Below are 25292 nucleotides of genomic sequence, written 5' to 3' on the forward strand. Positions count from 1 at the left end.
CTGTCTTCACAGCTCCCTCTCTCCAAATCATCCAGCAAGTTTGAAACAGGCCCTGCAAAAATTGCTTTCACTAGTAAAGGAGTAATTTGGTCTGTCAAGTAGCCTCTAGTGGTCAGTTGTGGTACTTTACCTCATAGAGGTGAGGAGTAATTTGCCATTTATATGTGTGCATGTGTGTATAGATAGATAGATGTGTGTATGTATTTATGTGGTGGTGGTGGTGGTGGTGGTGGTGGCATTCCAGAATCTTTTTCGGCTTGTAATGTTGAATCTCTGTTACCCAAAGAGAGAACATTGCCTATCCCTGCTTGAGAACATGGATGTAGTATTCATACGTTCTGTGGCTTTTGTGAGAATTGCTTGGTTTATTACAAGTAATTAACGATTAGAAAAGTCCACTATGAAATAAATGCAATTAGTTAATTGAACTTCTTATTCATTTTCAGGAGCTTTTCTGCCAATTTACTGTATATAATCGGTATGAATGACAAAGGCGGATTATTTTGCATATCGGCGTTGCAAGCATTAAAATACTTAATTGGTTGATTCTCCCTGAAACGCCATTTCAGATTGTGATGTTAATGGGATGTAAATCTGTTCAAACAAGGGAGGTAGACATTGTGCACAATGCATAGCCTTCCAGTGGCGGCTCCAGCTTTTGTTGCACAACACATCAATCATTCAGCTGTGCCATTGTGCAGCCGCTTCCATTTAGCCACACGCAGCTTGGAAGACACCCACTTACAGAAAATGCATTCATTTTATGGCACTTCCAATTAATATGCCCGTCAGTGGTACACACTCATGGCCACACCGTATTTTTTTGAGTTAAACAAAAACATATATTTTTTTTCTATCCATTAAGAGACCCACGTCCATATTGAGACTCACGTTCTCTAGTGAGTGGTTTCTGTGAGCTTTTGGCACGACCGTGGACTCTTACAGCATTTACTGCCATTAATTCAACACTGTGACAAACATTGCATAGTATTGCAAACCAACCAACTAAAGGACTGGTCTGAAGAAATACTAATCAGTGTATTGACCTGACTGATAATCGATCATGGCATCAAAACGGTCTTGCCTTGATTTCCAAACCAATCTGGTACACATTGTGCAGTGCATGGAGGCGCACCAGTTATTTGGCAGTCAGCATCTACCCTGCACCTATCGGTTTAACTGCACTGCCTAAAGTCTAACGCCCCATTCACACTGTGATCCTTACAGACACTGATATCTGTTGCAATGGGGACCCGGTGGGGTGCCAGCAATGGCAGGCACATACACACTTGGCGATGTTGGGGAGGGGCATGGTTCTTGTTAACGATGCACTCCCTCATCTGTACATGAACAGACGACAAGGCGGCTTCTTAAGAACCCACAGGAGTGTCATTAGAGGCGTACATACTGGGGGATATGAAGGACGATGACACTCAGAAGTGACAAAATATTGCTCAATATATCGCCTACTGTGTACGGGCTTTAGGTTACACACTTCTCAGGTTGAAGGCTCTGATTTAATCATTGACACAGTGGTTGGTTGTGTTAATTGCAGTAGCAGATACAAGAAAGACAATCCAATCCATAGACCAGTGGTTCCCAAACTGTGCGCCTAGGCTCCTTGGGGTGCCTTAGGTTGGTGGTCCAGAACCAATTCAAATTATTTATGGACAATGAAATAGGCTCAGTGCTTGTGGCTTCCAATTAAGAATATGTGGGTAAACAGAAGTGAATCATGTTCCTCACCACATAACTGGACCTAAGGAAAACATATAAATCACAACTTTTTTTCGTGAAATTAGTAACCAACTTTTGGCCTAGGGGAGCCGCAAAAAATATTCTGATACTTAAGGGCGCCGTGATTCAAAAAGTTTGGGAACCACTGCCATAGACCATATATTTTTGTATAAATGAAAAATAACTGTTGATCTAACAGCATATAGTCTTTATGGCATGAAGCTGCTGAGAGCCCTGTCTCGAAAGGAAATCAGACTACTTGCTATATTTTCCTCCTACCATCTCTTCAAAATGTACTTTATATGTTTGTTCTGTTGCCAGCAGTCAGAAAACCATAATACTCATACTTGTTTTCATTCATTTTCAATAGTAGGTTTTCTGGAGACAGATGCCCAGCTGAAAAAAGACGTTAATCTTTGATTAGTCTTTCCTTTTATAGTTGTTTATGCGCAATGCTGTTGTTAATGTCCCCCATGTATAAACCTAATCAGAGATTCACACATTAGCAGAAACGCCACCTCATCCTTCAGGCGCCCAGATCATTCTCCAAGGAATTAGTGCAATCAGAAGTGAAGTGCAGATGGGAATTTTCTCACTATGCAGATGGTGAACTGTTGACAGCTGAATATATGACTTCAATCAATTAAGTAATTTGCCCCAATATAGAGTCCAGGAATCCAAGGTAATCCAGAAGAAAGCACCAAGGCCGAGGTCCGGGGAGTAAAATATGGCTGCTGAGTGACGGGCGCATTCATGTTGAGTTCCGTACATTCCTCCTAGTCCATTCTCACCGCACGCCCACAGCTGAGCCCTGAGCTTTCTTTTGGGGAGGGGGAGTTTGTAGTGATTGGCTGTTAATTATGAATTTCAGTGTACAAGCACAGTCTGACTGGCAGCAGCCATTGTTTGATTGACTTTCTGAAGGTCAACGGGTCCAGTAGATTCTCTGACACTATAAAGGGGCAGCATGTGGAATGTGTAGCACAGAGACAGAACATCTCGCATTGTGTTTTCAGTGCATGTTCTCAGGGCCCTGAGGTTGTCATCTGAATTTAAAGGATAACCTCTCCAGTTAAATAAGTATGACATAAATACAGCATATTACATGAAACGGAGTCAATAAATAAAAACACTTGTAATTTTATTGCAGCATCAATAAACACAGCGGTAGTGGTGCTATTAATGTCTCTGAAGAGTGTTTGAGTTCCTTCGTGACTAATCTGTTTTGTTGTTTTGCCATCCAGATGTTATGTAAAAGGATGCTAGACTGGCATGACTAGCTGTGAGTCAGAGAATAGTGACCAGCATCAGGCAGGTGCAGTGCACAAGTCAGATCTGTTATTGTGCTGTTTTCCTGGCTGCTGGGATGGTGACTCCGCAGCTATTCTCAGGACTGCATCCTCTCTGAGGCGTCCGTGTTGTATACTCCTAGTGTGCCTTAAGTGTTTGCTCTGGGATTGTGCTCTTTCACCTCTGGCTTTAGTAACTGACAAACTTTGTTTATATAGTCACAGTGTGTTCTTTCTGTCTTGGTAAAATTGTTTTGGAAACAAAAACCAAATAATGGACTGTAATGGCAGAATTTGGTAAACTGTGCTCTAAGGGAAGGGTTTAACAGTGTAGAGCAGTAATTCCCAAACTTTGTGCGTTAGCACACAGGGGTGCCTTGGAACACTTGCCTTGGATTGGAGGTCCAGGACCAATTCAAATTATCACTGGTCGATGGAATAGGCAAAAACAATGCTGATGACTGGCAATTATATGAAATGTGGACAAACAGAAGCAAATCTTGACCCTTACCACATATTCAAACCTAATGTGACATATAAAAACAAATTACGTATTGTAATTGTTTATTTTTTTCACAATTTCTGCATAAGGAACTTTTGGCCTAGGGGTACTGTGAAAAGAATTCTCATACTCTAGGGCGCCGTGATTCAAATTAGTTTGGGAACCACTGGTGTAGACTCGAGGGATGTGGATTGAAAGATAGACCGTGTCTAGGTCAACAGGTCGACCACTATCAGTTGACGCATGAAAAAGGCTGACATTAAAATGGCCGACACAGGAAAAGGTTGGCACGAGGTTTCCACTTTTTTTTGTGTACCTCAAATTAGTGTAACACTTACCCTCACCATACTTCAGCACTTTGCCGTTCTCACTAGTAGTTGACCTGGCCTGTGAAGTATGAACAATTCGAGAAAAAAAAAAATCATGTCAAACTCACGTTGACCTTTTCATGTGTCAACCTAATAGTGGTCAACCTGTTGACTCTACAGTTGACCTAGAGGGATGTGGCCTGGCGGTTGACACTCAGTAGGTTGAACACTATTAGTCGACATACGGCAAAGCTCGACGTGGTCAAAAGTTTGACTCATGCAATAGGTCGACATGAAAAAGGTTGACTTGAGTTTTTCCACACTTTTTTGTTTTACCAAAAAAAGGTGTTTTTTCATATGTTATTATCCATGTGGACATAGAGGGAGAATCTAATGGTGTTCCTGAAGCATGGCGAGCGAGGCGGTACACTTACACGGGGTCCATGTCGAGGTAATTCCACATAGACAACTAGAAAATGTGATAAACTGTCAACCTTTAATTGTGTCGCTCTTTCGACCCTTTCAACTTAAGCCTGGTCAACCTTTTTACTGTGTCAACCTTCTTAATGTCAACCCTATAACCCATACCCGACCTATCAATCTGTTACATTGTCCCGCCTGTGCAGGATTATAGTTTTTTGCTAATACTTTTTATTTCACAATGAAAGATTCCAAAGCACCTGTATTATTACCTCCAGATCTCATCAATGGTGACAAACTAGGGTCACCGTGTCCCGCAGGTTCACATAACGCACCGCCATTGTCAGCATCCTAATTGGAAGAGGATACTTCTCCTTGTTATGTATGAAATACATGTTAAAAGAAATATCCCATGCTTGTTATTTCCAAACACTTGCTTCCCCAGAAATTTCCTGTTTTTATTTTGTGGAAGAGGGAAAAAAAATAATGTATTGAATGAAGAAAAGCCGAACAAGTCATTCTGCCAAACAAAGGGATTAAGTGAACCCCTGTGTCGCTATGAATGGGACCCGAGTTTCCCATTGACTAAAAACTTCCTCCAGGAAGTGGAATAAATAGCATATGGAAGAGGCAAGGTCACCTTTTAATATCATACTCTCCGCTGCGCGCTGGGCTCACTCTCTTTTTTTTTTCCGCTTTTGTGTTTTGTAGTTCGGCCGAGGACCAGGCTCAGTCCAAGAAAGCCCAGAAAAAACAACAGAAGGAAGCTGAGAAAGCAGCAAAGAAAGCAGAGAAGCAGGCCAAGTTGGTCAGTGTCGGAGTTTGCTTATGTCTTAACAGTGACACACACATTCATGTATAAGTTAATCTGCATGTTAGGTTTATTGCAATTTCAAATGCACAGTAGAGCAGACATGGCAGTGTAATCAAATAATGGCCAAATGTGAGCTCATTCTAGTGTTAAAATATATAATTTCCCCAGAATCCCTTGCAAAAAAGTATAATATAGTATCTGCTAGATTAAAGGACTATTAAAATGAAAGTATTTTAGTGTAAGGAATTTTAGAACTTGGGTAAGCTTTATGCTTCACCTCTCCTTGCTTCCTCTACACTAGCCAATGACACTGAGACAACTGCGTTCTGATAATAGATGATATTCAGTGCCCATCTAATTGGGAAGTTAGGCCCTTATTCTGTTCCACACGCAACACTGCAAATTTCGTAGCGTTGCATGTGGACTAAACACCGCCCATAGCAGGACACTATGGAAAGCTGTCCACTCCCTCGTTCATCTGCTGGTAATATAGAGTTCTATGTATTAATCCTTGGAGAGAGATAAAGTCGACAGAGATAAAGTACCAGTCCAATCAGCTCCCAACTGTCATGTTACAGGCTGTGTTTAAAAAATGACAGATAGGAGCTAGTTGGCTGGTACTTTATAGCGACACATTTTATCGCTAAGCCAAGTACATAGACCCAATAATATGTTCCCCACTCAATAAATCATTCTACTCATCTATATATATGTCTAGTGTCTGTGAGCCCCTGAAACACTGCCGTCTACTGGCAGAGAGTGAAACTACATCTCTTACTCACTCATGCACAAACACAGAAGGTAGCAGACTAGCTTTCAAAGCTTTTGCTTTGAGCGGGCTTACTAGTTGTGGAAATAAGTGACAATTGGCATTCCATGAAATCCACACACATCCTAAACTTAATTTTAGAAATGTTACATTTGCTCAATTTGCTTAAATATATTCTCTTTCCTTACTTTAGGTATCTGAACAGCAGGCAGAGGAGGGAGAGGTAAGTGTTTGTACGACAGAGAGTAGAGTTGTCAGTTTGTGGGTATTATTCATCTAGCCTTAGTATGCCACACAGCTGAAGATGAGTGGCGCGAGTGAGCTGACAGTATCTTATTTGCAACATGATGTGGATAGGACACATGAAGAGATTGTGCTGATTCATTTGATATGATCCACTTCTATATCTGTGTGGGTCACACACTTGTTATGGGAAAAAGCTGCAGCTGCCACATTGTAGCACTTCAAATGAAGATTTAAAGACTCACTCGCACACAACGGTCAAAATGGTTGCATATCAGGTTAATCAGCACAGTCTCCTTGTGCATTCTATTTGTGACTAATGGGGGTACACACGCTTCGATTCAGGGTAATTTTCAATTTGATTTTGCTCCCTCCTTCCTGTTCAATTCAGGCAACTCGCCAGCTCACGGCGGCCGTTGACATTTGAATCCGTGTCAAGTCACCTGTACGCCCATTAAGATGCATTTTTAGCAAAGAAAGGTGCCCAATGCTAGCAGAGTGTAACAGGACCTGGTGCCAAGTGTGGCAGTTTTTTTTGTTGTTATATTATTAAACTGTAAATGTTCTGAAGTAATTATGTTGACACCAGATTGTTGACATTCACAATGTGAATGTAGCATTGTAAATGTAGGCAGTCAGGTTATGGTTAGGGCTAAAATTAGTTTAAGACGACATGTCCAGATGTTGACTGTTGACATTTACAATGGACACATCCTGGCAATGTTGGCATTTAGATGTGTCGGCATTCTAAATAACATTTTTGCACCTCTCGCGCTGTAATTAGCTGGCAGTACTACCTGTGATGCTTAATTTTACACTGACTGCTCCTGTGTCCATGCAGCATAGTTACTCCAACTTCTTTGCATTTGTTGTCAGTCAGGGAAGGATGTCCAGAAATCTATGGTCTGTTTTAATTGAAATGTTCATTATAGAGAATTGAAATTCCTCTTTATATAATAGATCTCAGACATCTAAGTTTAAAGACATGTTCTGCACTTAGTAAATAATCTAGAGTTTCCCTAAAATATTTCCAGTTCATACTAAAACTGCTCTTTTTGAAGGGGAATTCCATCTTTGCTGACATCTGTTGTTCATACAGCTTATTTTCATGGTTACAACAACATATCTAATGTCTTTAAACAATAGTTTCCAGTGCATAGACCATAGGTTATCTGTTCAGGTTGATTTCTTCCTTCAATTAATCTTTGTAATTAACAGTTTATACGTAATTTAATTGGCTAATTTATCCCGTTATCCCTGATACCCAGCACTATGGAGGATTTTGTTTCACCTGCCGGGAAGCTGGAGAAACAAATGACCTCCATGCACTCTTCAACATATACCTGCAATGAGTTGTACATAATGGCAAAAAAATCTATTAGAGAGTGTATCTGTTCCATCCATCATAAAGGAGTTCCCCTAATGTAAATAGGCGACAGATACACTTTATTGCCAGGAATAAACAAATTGGGCAATAGTAATACTGTGCCAGGTACAGAATAAGGGCAATGCTGTTTGTTAACTTGGCCTTTTCAATGAAAGTGTCAGAGTAAGAACCTATTCTCTGTACTTTAGGGGCTAGGGTGACTGCAGTAATACTGATCTAGGTATAGATGACAGAAGACCTTCATGCTTTTATATTGCTGGTCCTGTACAGGGAACTACTACTAGGTCTACTTTTCAGGCCCAGTTGCGCTAAGCTTCAAAAAGTGATAAAATAGAGGGTGCTAAACTACCAGCCAATCAGATTCTGTCATTTTAAAAAAAAAAAGCCATAGCAGGTATGAGCCGATTGGCTGGTGCATTGTTGCCTTCCACTTGATCACTTTTTGAAGCTTAGTACATTTGGCTCAGTATGAGATCTGTTCCTCAGATTTATCTGCTGTGAGATAGTAATTCATTTTCTTTCTTTGCACAGTTGAATTAATGACTCTTTTCATGTAGGACTTTGCTAAGGACAAATATGGGGTACCCACCATGATACAGTCTCAAGAGAAAATAGGTTTGTATACAGCGAAAGCTATTAAACTCAGTTGACCCCTGTGATATTGTTATTATCTGAATTATTTTATGCTAATTATACAGTATATAGTGTGTTGTTCAATCCCGTCCGGACCTTCACCATTTCAGTATTCAATCATGGGCATTTTCGCCCATTTTTTTTTTTCTTTTACATTTTCGGCCATGGCGGCGAAATGGCATTGGTGAAAACGACTGCAAATTCGCCAAAACCATGTGAATTGGGGGCAATTTCGCAGATAAATGCAGTTTTCGGCAATACTGGATTTTTCATCCTGGTGAAAAATCAGCAGCAGGGTTGAATAGGCGAATCAAATTCGTTCCCTTAAAAAAAATGTGTTTGCTTTAATTGTCTAACTTGCATGTGATGTGTGATACTGAGTGTTTGAGTGCTTGCTATGTTTTAGTATTATACCTTATGCAGCTTCTGTAGTTGTATGCCTTTAACCTAATGAGTTTGAGCTGAGCAGAACATGGCTAACAGCGGTGGCAGCTATGTGCAGGTGCCCGCTATCTGGCTAAACTGATCAAATAACAGGCGCCTTATGGGAGGAGTCATATTACTGGAACAGGAAGCATAAGAGAAAACTTACATGGAAATACCCTTTATAATGTGTTTATTTATGGCAGCAATAATTGTTAGTCTCTCAGTTTCAGCTTTCAGCATGCCAGGTGCTGTTTATTTTTTATAAATGTTTATTTTCTCCAGCCTTTGTGCATAGTGATTAATATTATATGTCAGAGTAGCAAGTTGTATACAGAGGGGAAGGTAGATGCCGATTACATAAAGACAGGTTCAAATGTTCCCTACCTTCCATCAAAGTCTCCATGCGTACAGTGGATGGACCCATTGTAGCTGCACTATCTTATACCCCTTTTACACCAGCAAGCCGGGTCGCTTGTGAACCCTTTTACGGCATAATGCCAGGTGGCTGAAATCACCGGAGCATCTCCCAGCATCGGCTTTTCCGTTGCAGTGAACGGGTACCGGGTCGCTGCAAAACTAGCTGTATTGCTGGGTCTCACGACCTGGGTAATTTCAAATAGGTGCATTTACACCGCCTGCTAACCCTGTTAACCTTGGTTTTTGCACGCCCGGGTTATATAGGCTGGTGTAATAGAGAATGCAACTTATCCGTCACTAGGAAATAAAGTGCCTCATGATCAGCTAGAGAATAAGTGTGCTGCATTATTATAATTTATTTATATGGAGCCACAAGTGTTCTGCAGTGCCTAACAATGCATAAATGAGCAAAAACAAGAAAACTATGACTTACTGTACTGTACAAGGTAATTTCAGACAAGTACATAGTAAATAAAGACCGTTGCATCATGGGACAGGGCACTGAAGTAATTATTAGAGTGGCAAAGACCTAGGGTTAGGTGCCATTAAATGGATTAAGGAGCAAAAGATACATTTTTATAAATATGTATTCTAGTAAAAGCACTTGAGGAGAGAGGGTCCTGCTCGTAATAGCTTACGTTCTAAAGGGAAGGCATAATGAGTACATATCCGAAATGGCTTAACCCACTGTGTATATGCGATCAGTGCAGCTTTCTTGATCACTTTTAATGCCTTTAAACCATATGAGAGCCAGATAAAACTGGATACATCCTCGTGCTGGAATGATCTTTTGTAATTCTACATTGTGTGCTGGAATTGTATCATGTCAGTGATTCATAACTGTAACTGTAAATGGAGCATTTGGCCGTTGATGTCGGTGTAGAATGATTTTATATATATATTATTTGATCTGGCATTCATAATAGCCAGGAGCTAACAGGGAAATTCCACCAACCGTTTATCCTCTGTCTTGGGTTTTATTACTTTGCATGTTCTTACAGGAAGTATGTTAAAGATTCCTATCGTATGTCCAGGTGTGTGGATAGAATAGAATGAAATTGATGGAGAACTCAAGACACAAATATAATTACTATATTTGCTGTATTCTGATTACTCAGAAAATAAGTGATTTTGGACCTGTCATTTTCTGGGTCACTGCTGTTGTGGTCAGCTGAGTCTTCATATTACTCTCTTACCCATATGTCTCCCCATTGTCTCTTACACTTTCTCTCCCTCTTGTATCCCGTGTCTTTATTACCTTACATTACCACCTTCTCCATCTCTCCCACCACTTTCTCTCCTCCCCATGTCCTTACCAGTCTCTCTCTATCCTCTGTGTATTTGCTCCTTTTTTCCCTGCATTAATATCTGCTTACCCATCCTTTTATTTGTCTCCTACTCCACAATCTCTCACACCTTCCCAGGTAGCAGGATCACATGCATTCCTAGCCATGCCGGCTGAAATCAGAAGCAATCCAAGAGATTGCTTCTGCAGCAGGGGCGAGTCGGAGAGTTCGGTGTGATGCTCAAGGGACGGCTCATTGCATTGGACCCGCTGTCAGTCACCAGCAATGTGGGTTCTTTTCCTGTGATTTATTGCTGCTCTTATGATTGATGGCAAAAAATGTATCACTCTCTGGGGAAAAGTTACTTAATGTTTTTAAAACCGGTAAATGTTTTGACTCTTGAGTCTCAAATGGCAGACTTTCACACTGGCATCTAATATGGAAGGTCCATTTTGCAAGAATAATGTCCAATTTGTTGGATTACCCGAAAAGGCAAACTGTTCCAATCCAGAGGCAATTCTGAAGAACTAGCCAGTGGATATATTTGGTTGGATTGACTTTACTGCCCTGTTTGTGATAGAAATGGGATATTCCTCCTGGTGCTCCCCCTCACACTATCCTTGTTATAATCCTTCATATCAATAACAAAGATGCAATCACTCACCTGGTTTCACTGCGTGGCTCTTTAGAATATAATGGCAATTGGGTGGACATGTTCCCAGGCTTTGCTGTGGACGTCCAGATATGTAAGCCGCACTTAGTTAAGGTTAAACGTTGTCTCCGTGATTGTGGCCTCTTCTATGCCATGTTGTTTTCTGCCCGACTGCACGTGGTACTTTATCATAGAATGCATTTATTTTGATTTGATTCTATCCTTCCCATATTTTCCACCTGATATTTACCTGAGCAGATAAATGGCCTTATGGGACCTACACACAGCGATCTGTGCCAGCGATTTTAGCATGGGAGATTTCCTTGGCACTTTCTGAGCTATCTAGATTCAGGGAAGCTCAATCGATGTGCACCAGTGATTAAGCATGGGAGATTTAAGTTACACAAGGTAACGCTGATCACTATTGGCCACTACACATAACACGGGCGATGCGCAGTCTCTTGCTAAGCGATCTGACTAGATTTATGGTACATACTCATTCTTCATCTACCAACGATAGCGGTGTGTGGGGCCATGTATCGCTATGGGCTCTACACACACAGTGATATATGCTTACTTTCTAAGCCATCTAGAGAAATCACTTAAAATGGCTTATTATCACTATGTGAGTAGGCCCCATTAGATTAAGATGCAGACGTTATGTAAGCCATGAGTATTGGGTGGCGTGATAGTCCTGATTCCCTGCATCTATATTACATGGCCTCTCCGCTAGCCCGTCTGTGGCAGTGGGTTTTGAGTGAGGAGATCCAGGATCTTGAGTAGGCCTGGGTTTGTGTGATAATATAAAGTGTGTTTACTTTTACTGTTTGTTCTCTATTTTGGATAGTTTTTATAAACAAAAAAAAAGTGATGGAGTTGCCCATAGCAACCAATCCAATTCCAGTTATTTTCTAGAATTCAGTACTTAAGCAGTAGAGAACTGATACCTAGAAATTGGTTGCTGTGGGCAACACCACCTCTTCACTGTTTTAGAACCCTTAGGGCTAGATGTATGAAGCTTTGAAAAAAGTGATAAAGGATAGAGTGATAAACAACCAGCCAATCAGCTCCTACCTTTAATTTTTGAAACCCAGCCTGTAACTTGGCAGTTATTAGCTGATTGGCTGGTTGTTTATTACTCTCCATTTTATCATTTTTTGATGCTTGATACTAACTGAATTTATTAGACATGGTTTCACAAGTACAGTGATTCTCAGCCCCGATGTTGGCTGTAATGTAACCTGAGTGCAGGATTTATACACCATTCCATGAAGTAATATAGAGGTTTGCAGTACACCTCTGTGGCACTGAATGCTGCAAAGCACCTCCTGGCATAGTGCAGGAACAAATGTCCCCAGGCAAGATGTACTGCACGCAGAGACCACAGAATCTCAACTGCACACAACAGTGTGGGAGATCAAAGTAGGGAAACAGTGAAGACTTGAGTACCTCAAAGCATTCTGTGTATTCACTCTGCAAAACTTGCAATGACGATCTGTTACTGTAAACCTGACTGACTTATATTATTTTTGTAAATCAGTCTTGGTTTTCACAGCTACATTCTGAAACCAGCCCCGTTACCTATATATACAATATATTTTATTCTTATGTATTTCTTTAATATTACAAACACTCCTAAAAGACCTGCAGATGTACTCATTCTAAGTACCTAGTATACTATAAGCAAAGTAATATGTAATATATTGAGGAAAAAGTACACCATACAGGTTATACAGGGGAAAGACGAGTTACCCTCACTATGCGTCATCATGCTTTATCGCTAACTTTATATCAATCCTTCACCCCCCCCCCAAAAAAAAAAAAAGATTGGGAGTTGACTAAAAAGTTCCAAAATGAATAAAAAATGATGCAGTTTGGGAATTGTAACAGGGTCTTCTACCATATGGTGCTAAGAGATACGGTTATGATTTGTATACGTGCTATACATATTGTCTCCCAACGTTCTGTTTGATTTCCTCCATAGATGAGTTAATCTGCTCTACTGGCATCCAACATTATCTCTATATGGATAACGCTCAGATCTACCTCTCCTCACCTGACCTCTATCCTCTCTCGCATCTATTACTATACCTATTTTAATAAACTGTCTGACCATCTTTCCCATCCTCCTGAACAACCTCCCCTTCCACAATTTCATTATCTAGTAATAGCGTTCCTATCTATTTTAGCACACAAGTGCTCTGTCTGAGTTATCCATGACTCCTGTCTTTTCTTCAAACCATACATGTCCAGGATCAGACCCTTTCTCACGTCATCCATTCGCTGGTCATCTTCAGATTGGATAACTAACCTTTTTCCTATCTGTCATCCTGCCTCCCACCTCTCTCTACACCAGTCAGTCCTCAATGCTGCCTCTCTTAGAGGTAGATTTATGAAGCAGTGATAAGGGAGGAGAAGTGATACAGTGCCTGGTAATTTATCACCAGCCAATCCGCTCCTATTTAAACCCAGCCTGTTACTTACCAGTCAAAAGCTGATTGGCCGGTGATAAAGCACCAGGCACTTTATCACTTCTCTTCCCTTATCACTGCTTCATAAATCTACCCCTAAAGCCCCGTACACATGGGGGAGATATATTGCTCAGCCATATATTGCTAGCAATATATGGCTGAGCAATATGTTGCCCAGTGTCTCATTTGCATCAGCGACCAGAGATGGTCGCTGATGAAAAGGAACCTCTGCTGGCGGTGCCGCAGAGGTAATTAGCTGGTCGCAGGAGCAAGCTCCTGCGACCAGCGATTAGAAAGGGCCTGTAAACGGGAGCGCGCACCTGGCGATTTATCGCCGGGGCACACTCCCAATCACTGGCAATATGGTCGCCAGCGACCATATTCCCAGCGATTATAGCCCCTATCGCCCCCGTGTGTACACAGCATTAGTGTACTATTTACCCTCTCCTACTGGTTCTCTTCCCCTTTTTAGAAGCCATTTGAATCTCACAGATCCCTCACCCATTTTATTACATATCTAAACTTATCTCCCTTTACACTCCCCCATTCCTCTCCTGCCCACTTCTAACCACAAATGAATGCCACCTCTCCTCCCAACAAATTACTTTCTTCCACCCCTGTCTCCCAAGAATTTGTCTGTGGTGCTCTTTACCTATGGAACGTTCTCCGTCTCCCCATCAGATTATTTACCTGTAACCATATTTTAAATTGGAACTCCGGACTCACTAGACGTTCATCATCTGTGGATCCACTTTGTCAATATCTTCACTGGTTACCTGCATCCTACCGTATTTAATAAAAAAAAAAAACCTTTACTTACACACAAATCCATAAACCAAACTACACCAACTTACATCTCTTTGCTTATCTCAACATAGCGCCCAACATGACCTCTTTGCACCTGTCATTCACACGCAATATTCGCTCCCATCACACATGCAGGACTTTCGACTTTCTTCAGGCTGCGTCCCCACTCTGTGGAAGTTTCTAAACCTTTGCTATCCAATTACATCCCCACTGTACAGTCCCACCTTTGTAAACTGGTGGACCATTGTGCTATAGGTAACAAATATAATTGTGTATGAACTCCTATGTCCCTTGATTGTAAGCAGGGCATTGCTGTACCACTATGTCTGTTTGTTATTACTCAGTTGTGTATTATCACTGTTTCGAATTGTAAAGCTTGAAGAAATTGGCTGGGTTGCAGAAGAAGATATAAATAAATAATAGAACACCGAAGCATCTGATGTTCACTGATGTTTGCATGTATTTATGTTCTTGTTTTACATGTTACCCCTTTGAAATACTGCTATGTGAGCTTTTTGGCTGATATTTAAAGTACCCATTGCCTACACACAGCGGAGGCAGCCATAGTGCTGTGTGAAACCATATTCATGCAGTTATTTCTCTTTTATTCCCCCAGAGAGGGCACTTGTGAGAGTGAAAGACCTGACTCTGCAGAAGGCCGATGATGTTGTATGGGTCCGGGCTCGTGTCCATACCAGCCGAGCAAAGGGTAAGAAACGCCTTTCTTATGGCACAGTATGATCTGATCACTGGCATCTGTACTGTAGATTTCGGTATTAATTCCAGCAGTTTTCCTGGAATGAAAGTTTCCATCTCTTATCAAGGTCTTATTTATTCATTGTCCCCTTATAAATCGTTAGCAGAAATAGGGAACATGTAAGAAAGATCCAGTCCTACAAAAATGCCTCTGGGGATTAATAGATTTAAAATTTTCCTTGAATATGGAACGGATTTGAAGCCTTTGTTAACCTCTTCATGACTCGTGGACATTTTCGAGGTTCTTGACCAGACCACATTTTCTAGTTTTGCTATGCTTTGGTTAAACTGAGAGTAATCTTTAATCTACATTATGTTATTAGTAACTTTTTATTGTTAGCATAGTGAATTAAAGCATAATCTCCTACGTTTGGATCCTGGAGATGTGGTGGGGATGTTTGCTTCATTGTACACCCCCACCCCCTTCTGTGTTTGCACAGTGCTGAATTTTGGGTTTTATGCGGGAGGGTGGGAAGATGATCAGTTCAGTCCTAGACATTTTAAGTCTAAAAAAGCGCTGGATCATCCAAGACAGTGGAAGTGCAGGAGAGGTGGAGGCATTAGAGGAACAGCTGGGCATTTTCAAGCCTGACAGTGCAAATACAAGCATTAACGGTTACATTGAATGTTCTTGCTGATCACCAAAAAGGTGATGTTATTATGAAAGAATATCCAGATTATGCAGGCAGGAGTTGTATGGTGTGTGGATAAAGTGAACTCACTCAAAGTAGTCCTTTGTGGTCTACATGTGGTCAGCACTTACAGATTTAATTCACGAAGTCCTCATTGCAACACATACTTGCCTACTTATTAAATCTCCTCTCCAGTAGAAGTCTAGAGAAGAGACTCTCTGCACCATTTCCGGGGGCGGAATTTGGCATCATTAAACCATGCCTATATTACAGTAGATGCCTCGATTCGCGGAGCTTTGCAGAGGGGTCAGAGCTAAAATGATGCATGCAATTTGCCTTCCTGAACCCCTACATGAAGAGCTGCAAATGCTGCTGTTTGACCGGCAGAGGAGGGGGCTGTGGGGTTCCGGGTTTATACAGGACGCTTGCCCACTCTTCCAGGGGCCCAATTTTAAGGAGCCTCCCGGCCATTCTGAGAGTATAGGGAAATATGTTGCAACATCGCTAGACTGATTTAGGTTACTCTATAGAATAGCACAGCGTGCCCATTTTAAACAGTAATGATTATGGTCATGTCCGAACTACCTCAATGGAACCTGACACTGCAAACTCTATTGAAAATGCCATTTCTTTGGATATTTCCAACATAAGTGGTACGATTCCATGGATGACACAGTTTTATTACATGAAACACACCACAATATATCATGTTGTCATATGACACATTGTATAGCATGTATGGTGATGTAATACATAGTTACATGACATCGCTGTTCAGGTGCATACCCAGCTTTTAGCCAAGTAGAGGAATTCAAATTCACTTCTCATCTTCATTATTTTGAATATAATTATTCTTTTAAAACTTCTTTTCCACCTGGTAATATTCAGAGATCCACTATTTTAAAAGCAGGCAATAATTGTAACAGATTGCCTGAAAAAAATATGGCCAGCATTGTCATAGTGTATTGAATGGATTAATTGAATTAGTGTTGATTTAGACATCATGAGTAATGACAGCCAATGATAGAAGATGTGAAACAATGCCACACATCCTAGTCCGCAGTAGCAGCTGTACAGTAACGCTACCAGTGCTTGGCCCCACAGACTGTACCATGCAGGCGTGGTGCACTTTTCCCAAATGTCATGTTATTTTAGTCTTGCAAAATAAACATTCCTAGACTTTACCAGCCCAGAAATCCATTGTCATAGAAAAGGGTATATGCCATTAGTGATTGTCAGCCATGCTGAGTGACGGAAGACAAACACCGGCTACTGAAATAGCAGCGCCACCAGTCTGCTCCTGCACTAGAAAAGAGCACAGATATTCTAGGTTCCTATTTATCTGTTCTGCAGCTAAGGTGCAGGGATACTGAATATTGGTGAGACCGTTTACTTAGGGCAGTGGTGTCAAACTCATGGCCCTCCAGCTGTTATGGAAATACACATCCCAGCATGCCCGGCCACAGGTTTTATATAATGGATTGCTAAAATTGTGGCAGGGCATGCTGGGACATGTATTTCCACAACAGCTGGAGGGCCATGAGTTTAACACCACTGACTTAGGGGGACTAGATTTTTTAAAAAAATTTATTGTAGCATTTTGGTGTTTAGGTTTTAAATTACTATATAGTTCAGCCTGAACACTTTGGGTAGTATTCAATGCGGCCGATGAGGCGGTTAAACAGTGAGGATTGCAGAAAACCAGCGATCCTCGCTGTTTAACCCCCTCGCCAGCCGCTCGCCCTATTCAACGTTCTGGGGAAATCCTTGCCGTCACAGGACGGCGAGAATTCCGCAAAACAGCTAGACCCGCGGCTAATGCAGAAAACCCGCTGTATTTAGCCGCGAGTCTCGCTGCTGCTGGAGCCGCATACGCCAATTCCCCCTTGCTCAAAAAACGGAGCGAGGGGAAATTGGCGTATGAGGGGGGTGAGTTGAATACTGACAGGGTGAGTGGTGACAGCGAGCAGGAAGCCCTGCTCGCTGTCACCGACTGCCCACGGCATTGAATACACCCCTTTGTCTAAAATAGGGCTACCACCACCTTTCCTGAGAGCTTTTATGCCATATTAACCCTATGGGCAGTGTTAAATGTGGGGGGCGAGTGTGGATTGTATGGCGAGGATTGCTTTTTTTTTTGTGAGGAAAAGCCATCCTCGCCAGCCTCTTGCTGTATTCGATGTTTCGGGAAAAACAGCGAGGATTCCCGGAACAGCCGGGGGCCTGCGGCATATAGCGGGGAGCCTCGCCATTTTGACGGCCGCGCTCGCCGTTTCCACCTCACCTCCGGGAGCAGTCGAGGTGGAAACTGTGAGTGTGGGGGGAGCGTTAAATAAGGACAGCGGGCTATCGGTGCTGCTCACCGTCAACCGCTCACCCCCCACATTGAATATACCCCTTTGAGTGTCAATGCGTTGCTCACATATGTTATATAAATTAAAATTAAAGATGTGTAATAAAAAGATTATATTTCCTATATACAGTAAAGGTAAACATTTATAGGTTTGTAAGGTTTGCGTGGCAATTTTTACACTGCTTTTGCGTTATAATCAATAGTGTAGATCTGTTTAAGCACTGCAGTGCTTGGACTAGTCCATGTGCTCATAGTCTCGTTGGTGCACTTCCATGTTTCCCGGGTAATTTCTTCAGATAGAATCAAACGGTTCAGTGTTTGGAAAGTACTGTACTATTGAGTATTAACAATCGTCCTTGTGATTAGGGGTGTAACACATAAACATGGTGATTTGGCACTAACTGTAATATGTAAATCAGGCTATGTATAGAAACTGCCATGTTTTCCGCAAATCACTCAGAAGGAGATTAATCAGTTAATAGGCCGTTAGTTATCTACTCTCCTTGCTGAATCCCTGCCAGCCCGGCTGCATGCAGCCAAGGGAAGCCGTTTTTTTTTTGTTACACTAACCACTAATAGGTTTGTAGTCAATAAACAGTGAGCGGTAATCCTAAATCAGTATATGAGCTAAAAGTTTGTTTCCTATGAACTCCCGGTCAAACAACATCGTGTGTACACACTGTGCAATTTTCCAAGCAACCAACAATATAAAGTCAGTGGCCACATCCAGGAGTATTCTATCGTTAATGTAGCGTTCATTCTAGCTCCCTGCAGCTTTCAAAACCTGTGCTGTTCCTCTTCCTTGCCTGGGGTGTCCCCCTCTGCTGCGGTGCTTCTAGCACAATGTGGTCTGTATTTCAGCACTGATATGCAGACCACATAGATCAGCAGCATGTATGAGGACAAAGGATGTTATAGCCAACCCGTGGGAGTACACATATACTGCGTACACACTATATGCGATCTGAACAATTTTTATAATTTTTATAATTAATTTGTTCATAATATCGCATAGTGGGCTTAATTCAGACCTGATCCCAGGACAAATTTGGGTACTAGTGTATTATCTGGGCGCCCGATATATCGCATCGCATGCCACTACTTAACACATGCGATCCGATATCAGGGGTTTGAAAACCCGACTGTTCAATTTTTATATTGCATCGCATCGCATGCCATTATAATGGCATGTGATGCGACGCGATCATGCCCGATTTGGGCTTATTCCAATGTCAAATGCCCCCCCCGACCCGATTTTTGATTGTACACCCACCCTGATGGGTAATGACTATGTTAAATACTTGGTTTTTCAATATATATATATATATATATATACACACACAAATATGTATGTTATGTATGTAAATGCATAACATGAACTTTAAAGCACCTGTATCAATAATATACTGTAAAATTATATATATATATATATATATATATATATGTATATATATATGTATATGTAAGCCCGCTCAAAGCAAAAGCTTAGAAAGCTAGTTTGCTACCTTCTGTGTTTGTGCATGTGTGAGAAAGAGATGTAGCTTTACTCTCTGCCAGCAGATGGGAGTGTTGCAGAGGCTCACGGACACTAGACATATATATATTATTATTATTATTTATTTATGATTTTTACCACATTTTACAGTATTGGTACAGGTGCTCCAATGTTCATTTTGGTATGCATTTATGGTGGTGTTGGGGGTGGGGTGGGGGGTGCTTAATAAATTAACTTGTCCACATAACTATATTGTTTTTGGGTTTATCACATAGAAGAAGTTGGAAAATAAAATAGAACCGTATTCTGTTCGAGGCTCTATAGCTGAAGGTATAAAAGACACAGCAAGGTCCACAGGAATCTTCTTATAATAATTATACAGTTGCTGAAAGTTTGCATCTTTTGGAGGGGGATTTTCATCAACCCCTTCCCTTACCCCTGGTATGGGAGCTGCTGTTTGCGAGCTGTAGGAGCAAAGTAACCCAACCCGTAGTTTAATGTGACGGACAATCAGTAGCTTACTCAATTTTCCCATATTAGTATTGGATCTTGTGGACTTGCGCTAGAGGGAACCTTAATTATGTAACCACTGTTGGGAGGCAGGCTACACATCTTTAATATTTGTATAAATTGCATGTTTCTGAAACTGCTTTATATTCTGCAAAAGGTACAACTTTCTGACCATTCAAAGCAGTTATTAAAAAGAAATGTCTTCCAGTCATTTTTCACGCTTTTAGAGGTTGTGCCTGTTGTGTTACTGTACTTTATTTAACAAGTGCATGGTGCACCTGTATTTTGTTTCCTCTCCTCAGGAAAGCAGTGTTTTCTGGTCCTACGTCAGCAACAGTTCAACGTCCAGGCTCTGGTGGCTGTGGGAGACTGTGCGAGCAAGCAGATGGTTAAGTTCTCTGCCAAGTAAGTAAGCAATTATATCCTGTTGTCACCGTAAACAATGGTGGGAACCCAGTCTGTGAGGGTAGGGACCATTTTCACACATTCTCCTCAAAGCTCCATTTGTTTAAGAAGGATAAGAAAGGGGGGGGGCTGCACTTGTTTAAAATCGTCACTTCACTATTGCGCTGAATACATTATGCTCACAATGGATTCCAGACCTGAAATTCATTGGAACCCAATGAAGCGGCAGTCAATCCAGTAACTGGCCACATTACTTTAAGGCCCAATAACAAAAGCTCTGACTCTCTTCAAGGCTGGGGGGGGGCCACAGGGTTTTGTGCATATGTAGATTTGCTAAGTTTTTATAACTTCCCCGTAACTTCTTACACAGAGTTCAGGCTGGACAGGAAAGGAGTTCTAAATAATTGGGACTTTAAGTATATGCACCAAGGCATTTATTTTCATTAGCCTCTCTTTGTGTTGGGGACAGAGATTTATTTGTATATAAATATACATTATATTGTGAATTACAAGATAAAGGCAAAGAAAAGGGTGTACAAGTTGCATATACAGTAAATTCCACAGTTTGATTCGTATGCATGAGAGACAAATGACCACGTTCTGGTTCGTTATGTTTCGGAATGTTTGCTTTTGGCCCTCGCAAAGAAATAATACAAATTTTTAGCATTAGAAGCAAATGCTGCTTAACACAGGCATGGCTAAGGGTTGTACATTGTCTGTGTCATTATGCTAATGGAAAATTTCTTGAAAACTGGGAAGTGTATTAGCAGATTATTTAACCGTTGCAAATCTGGGGATTATTCTGGTTCCTTCGGAAAGGCACAATCACTCTCTAATGGACAACACCATATGCACTGCAGGTGGGGCTGATGTAACATGTGCAGAGAGAGTTAGATTTCGGTGTGGGGGGGGGGGGGGGGGGGTGTACTTCAAACTGATACCAGGACTGGTGTTCAGCGGTTGTATGCCTTTAGACAAGGCCACTGTCAGCATATGCCTTGCCACCTTCTGTTAACTCCCAGTAATGCCCATTATAATTCACACCTACTTTCAAATTCATTCTGCCCCTCTGCACAGAACTATCAGGAAGCATGCGCTGTGAGATTTGGATGCATGCACAAAACTGAAACAACTGGCCAGCTGCACTGCCATCAGCATAGCGTGTGACACAAACACACAAGAGTTAATGTTTGTGCGCTCAGTATTTTCCCTGCATGCAAAATGCACTAACACACTGGACTGCTTTATTTTGACACTAGATGACTTACAGTTGAAATAGGGTTTTTCAAACTCTGTTTCACCTCCCTGCAACACTATATGGTTCAGCCAAAGAGCTAAATTGCCCCTTCTAGCTGGATTACTCCCACCACTAAATGACCCATCATGAATCCATTTGCTGTGAATGTAGAGACACCGCACTCAGTGACACTCAAACAGTAGCAATAAATGCATTTAGGAAAACGAAACAAGACCAGAATATGTACAGTAGCTGTGGTGAACAGACAAGTCGTTTGACCTGGAATTTCCCTGTTTAATACCCTTTTAGCATTTACTCTGTTTCCTGAGCAAGTAATCATCGTTTACAGAGAATGCGCAATGAGAGTGTTTTGAGTGATTTCTTCATTAGATCATTATGACGATTCCATTATGAATTCCTTGATTATTGACCAAACAGAATGTACTTTTTAAAACCTTTTTAAATGCTTTCTCTTTATTAATGTGCTGTATTTTGGCACCATTGCTAAGTAGATTGTATGTCCAGTTGTACAGTTTGGTCCATATATTTTTACCAGTGCAAGGAAGATGCATTTGCTTAATGTACTGTATTTAGGCAAAGTCTCAGAGGTGACAAAAGACTAATGACACTGAATACACAGAGAGGATATTAATCTGATTAATATAAGTTTAAATAATGAATCCTGACAATGTGATACTGCATATACTAAGCCGACGGGGTTGAAAGGTCAACACGAGCATTGGTTCAACAATGGCTTGGTCGACATGATTTTTCACATTTTTTCAAGCCAACAGGGGTTATTTCCTGCCCTACCAACTACTAGGGCATGGAGGAAGAATAGAATATTGTGCCGTGTGTAATGAGGGTAATGCTGGGTACACACCAAAACGATTTGGATTGGATGCAAATCGGATCGCACGATTTGCATACGATTTGCATACAATTTGCATACGATCAGATCCCCACTGTATTCAGATGAATGGATCTTTTACAGATCCTACCTGTAGCAGGTAGGATCGGATTTGGATCCAATTCGGATCCAACCAAACGATTTTGACCAAATCTGCATCCAATCAGTCTGAATTGGATCCAGATTGACGGGATTGTGCCAAAATCGTTTTGGTGTGTACCCAGCATAAGCGTTACACTTTGGCGGTTTCCATGTCAACCATGTCGACATTCGCGACAAAAAAAAAAAAGCCACATCGACCTTTTTACTGTTGACCTTCCAACCCTGTCGAACTTAGCCATGTTGACCAATTTCATGTGTTGAACTAAGCCATGTTGACCTTCAGTGGTCGACCCAATGCATGTCGACTTAATATTGGTCAAGCCTATGACCCACACCCATAGGCGGTCATAGGCGCTCTCAAAAAAACACCAAAGTAATTTATCGGAGGACTTCTCCATGGTAAATAGAAGCTTCTTGACATCTGGTGAATGCTCATTGTAAGATGAGTATTTGGCAGATCTGCATGGGAGGCATCCTCTGGTTACACGTATGCTCTGCGGGGAGGTGGATACTCTTTTACTCGCCTCATTGTGTTCTCAAAAATTGGTCATATTAGCCCAAAATCTCTACTTGTATTAATATCCATTGAAGATGAACTAAAATGCTTATCCAATTTAATGTATGGAGGACTGGATTGGTTGCTGACATCTGTAACAACTGCATACTTCATATGTAATTTATAGAGTGCGATCATGTTACCCAGCACTCTATGCACAGGGTATATTTACTCCTTCACATGAGTCACTGTGGAGCTTGTCCTCTACATTTCCTAACGCATGGAAACACATACTAGGGTTCAGCTTTATCAGAAGTCTGTTTGTTTTTGGACTTTGGGAGCAGAGATCACACAAACATTGATAGAACAGATAGACTCCGCAAATACAGGGACATGGTCAGAGAGCTGGCCGTCCCTACCTATGTGCTGTTGGGCTATCTCTGGATTTCTTGGTATGTTTTAAATGTAAGCGGCATGTCTGAAACCTTATGTAATGTTTTGAGTAAATTGAGATAATATTACCCAGTCATTTTTTATTATTATTTTCTAAAATATGCTGAATATACTTGTATAAGGATTACTGGTACTTGTGTATTATCTGGGCGCTCGATTTAATGTAAATCGATATCGCATACGATTTTTGGGCCGATTTACGTCCGATTTTCAGCTGATTCGATACGCAATGTGATTTAGCTGCCGCTTTTTTGGCCGATTCTCGGCCATTTCCTGCCGATTTGCAGGCTTTTCCATCCTTGCACACCCCCAGGTACTTGTTTCCTAGCACGGCGCCCATCGCATACCATGGCATAACATATGCCATGGTATGCGATTTTTGGGAAAATGCCCCTGATTGTACAATTAAATATCCCATAGCATCGCATGACAGCAAGTGGCATGTGATGCGATTCGATTTTTAATTGTACAAGCTCGCTGATGGGTGCTTACAATGCTAAATGCACCCCCATTGTCAACGCCACCCCCACTATCAATGACAACCCGAAGTGTGGCGAGCGCAGCAGTACGTGTCCTCTGACCTTTTCATGCCCCCACTATCCACGTCGGCGTGGAGTTGATTTTAGATAGTGTGGCGAGCGCAGCGAGCCACCAAGCCCGAAGCGTGGCGAGCGCACACGGATTACTTTATATGTATTCCGCAACCCCTCGTGGGGCTCGCTCTGCTCGCCACCCTTCGGGCTCGGCGGCTCGCTGCGCTCGCCACACTATCTAAAATCAACTTCATGCCGACGTGTATAGTGGGGGTATGAAAATTTCGGAGGACGCGATACCGCTGCACTCGCCACGCTTCGGGTTGCCGTTGACAATGGGGGTGCATTTAACATTGTAACCACCCATCAGGGTGCTTGTACAATTAAAAATCGCATCGCATGCCGCTATATTGCAGGCAATGCGATGCGATTCACTACAATGGAAATCGGGGGCGCCATGCTAGGAAACAAGTACCCACCCCCATCAGCCACGCTTCGGGATCGTTTTACGCATCCCCTCGCAGGGCTCGGTGGCTCGCTGCGCTTTATAAAGTTAACCCCACGCCAGCGTGGATAGTGGGGGTATGAACCAGTCGGGAGGATGCGTACCGCGTCCGCTCGCCACGCATCGGGCTGACTTGGATAGTGGGGGTGTGCAATGATGGAATAGCATGCAAATCGGCCAGAAAACACGGAAAATCGGCCACTAAATCGCATCCGATTTTTGCATACGATTTGTGGCCGATTTTCGGCCGATTTCGTGGGTGCCTGATAATACACAAGTACCGAATTACTAGATCGAATGATTTTCATAAATGTTCCCTGTTAGACCTCAGTGTGCACTCCGCGAGAGTTAATGGGGCCTACATACCTAGCGATTTAGGGGCATTTTTTAAGTGATCTGAGTGATCACGCTCTGTGTGTAGGGGCATATCTGCGCATCGCTATCATCATTTAATACCCAGCATGCTGGATAAATCTAGTGATATTTCTGGGGGTCAGGGCCAGTGTTTTCACCGGATAACACTGGCCCTGACTGAACGCTCAGCACACAGCGCTGACACATCGCTGTGTGCTGAGCAATCTTGCTGAGTGATCTAGCATCGCTCCTCATCTCCCCTTTACACTGATGTTGTTATAAGGCTACAGTCCACAGTCCACATATTACATGCAAGAAGCACATGCACAATTTCACATTAGCCCAACCTGCAGTGCTTATCATGCAGCAAGGCAGAAGGTAACAGACAAT

At 41.9% G+C, this 25292-nt stretch overlaps 1 protein-coding gene across 1 annotated transcript in view; it reads left to right on the forward strand.

Moving 5' to 3' along the window:
• Positions 1–25292, forward strand: part of DARS1 (aspartyl-tRNA synthetase 1) — an 83480-nt gene that overhangs the window by 13473 nt on the left and 44715 nt on the right. The window contains exons 2-6 of the mRNA XM_083153881.1: positions 4968–5064; positions 6033–6062; positions 8027–8084; positions 14778–14870; positions 20210–20312. Coding sequence (XP_083010007.1) covers positions 4968–5064; positions 6033–6062; positions 8027–8084; positions 14778–14870; positions 20210–20312 — 381 coding nt within the window. The remainder of the gene's footprint in view (positions 1–4967; positions 5065–6032; positions 6063–8026; positions 8085–14777; positions 14871–20209; positions 20313–25292) is intronic.

The sequence above is a fragment of the Crinia signifera genome, chromosome 7 (assembly GCF_055691185.1).
Source record: "Crinia signifera chromosome 7, ASM5569118v1, whole genome shotgun sequence".
Taxonomy (NCBI): domain Eukaryota; kingdom Metazoa; phylum Chordata; class Amphibia; order Anura; family Myobatrachidae; genus Crinia; species Crinia signifera.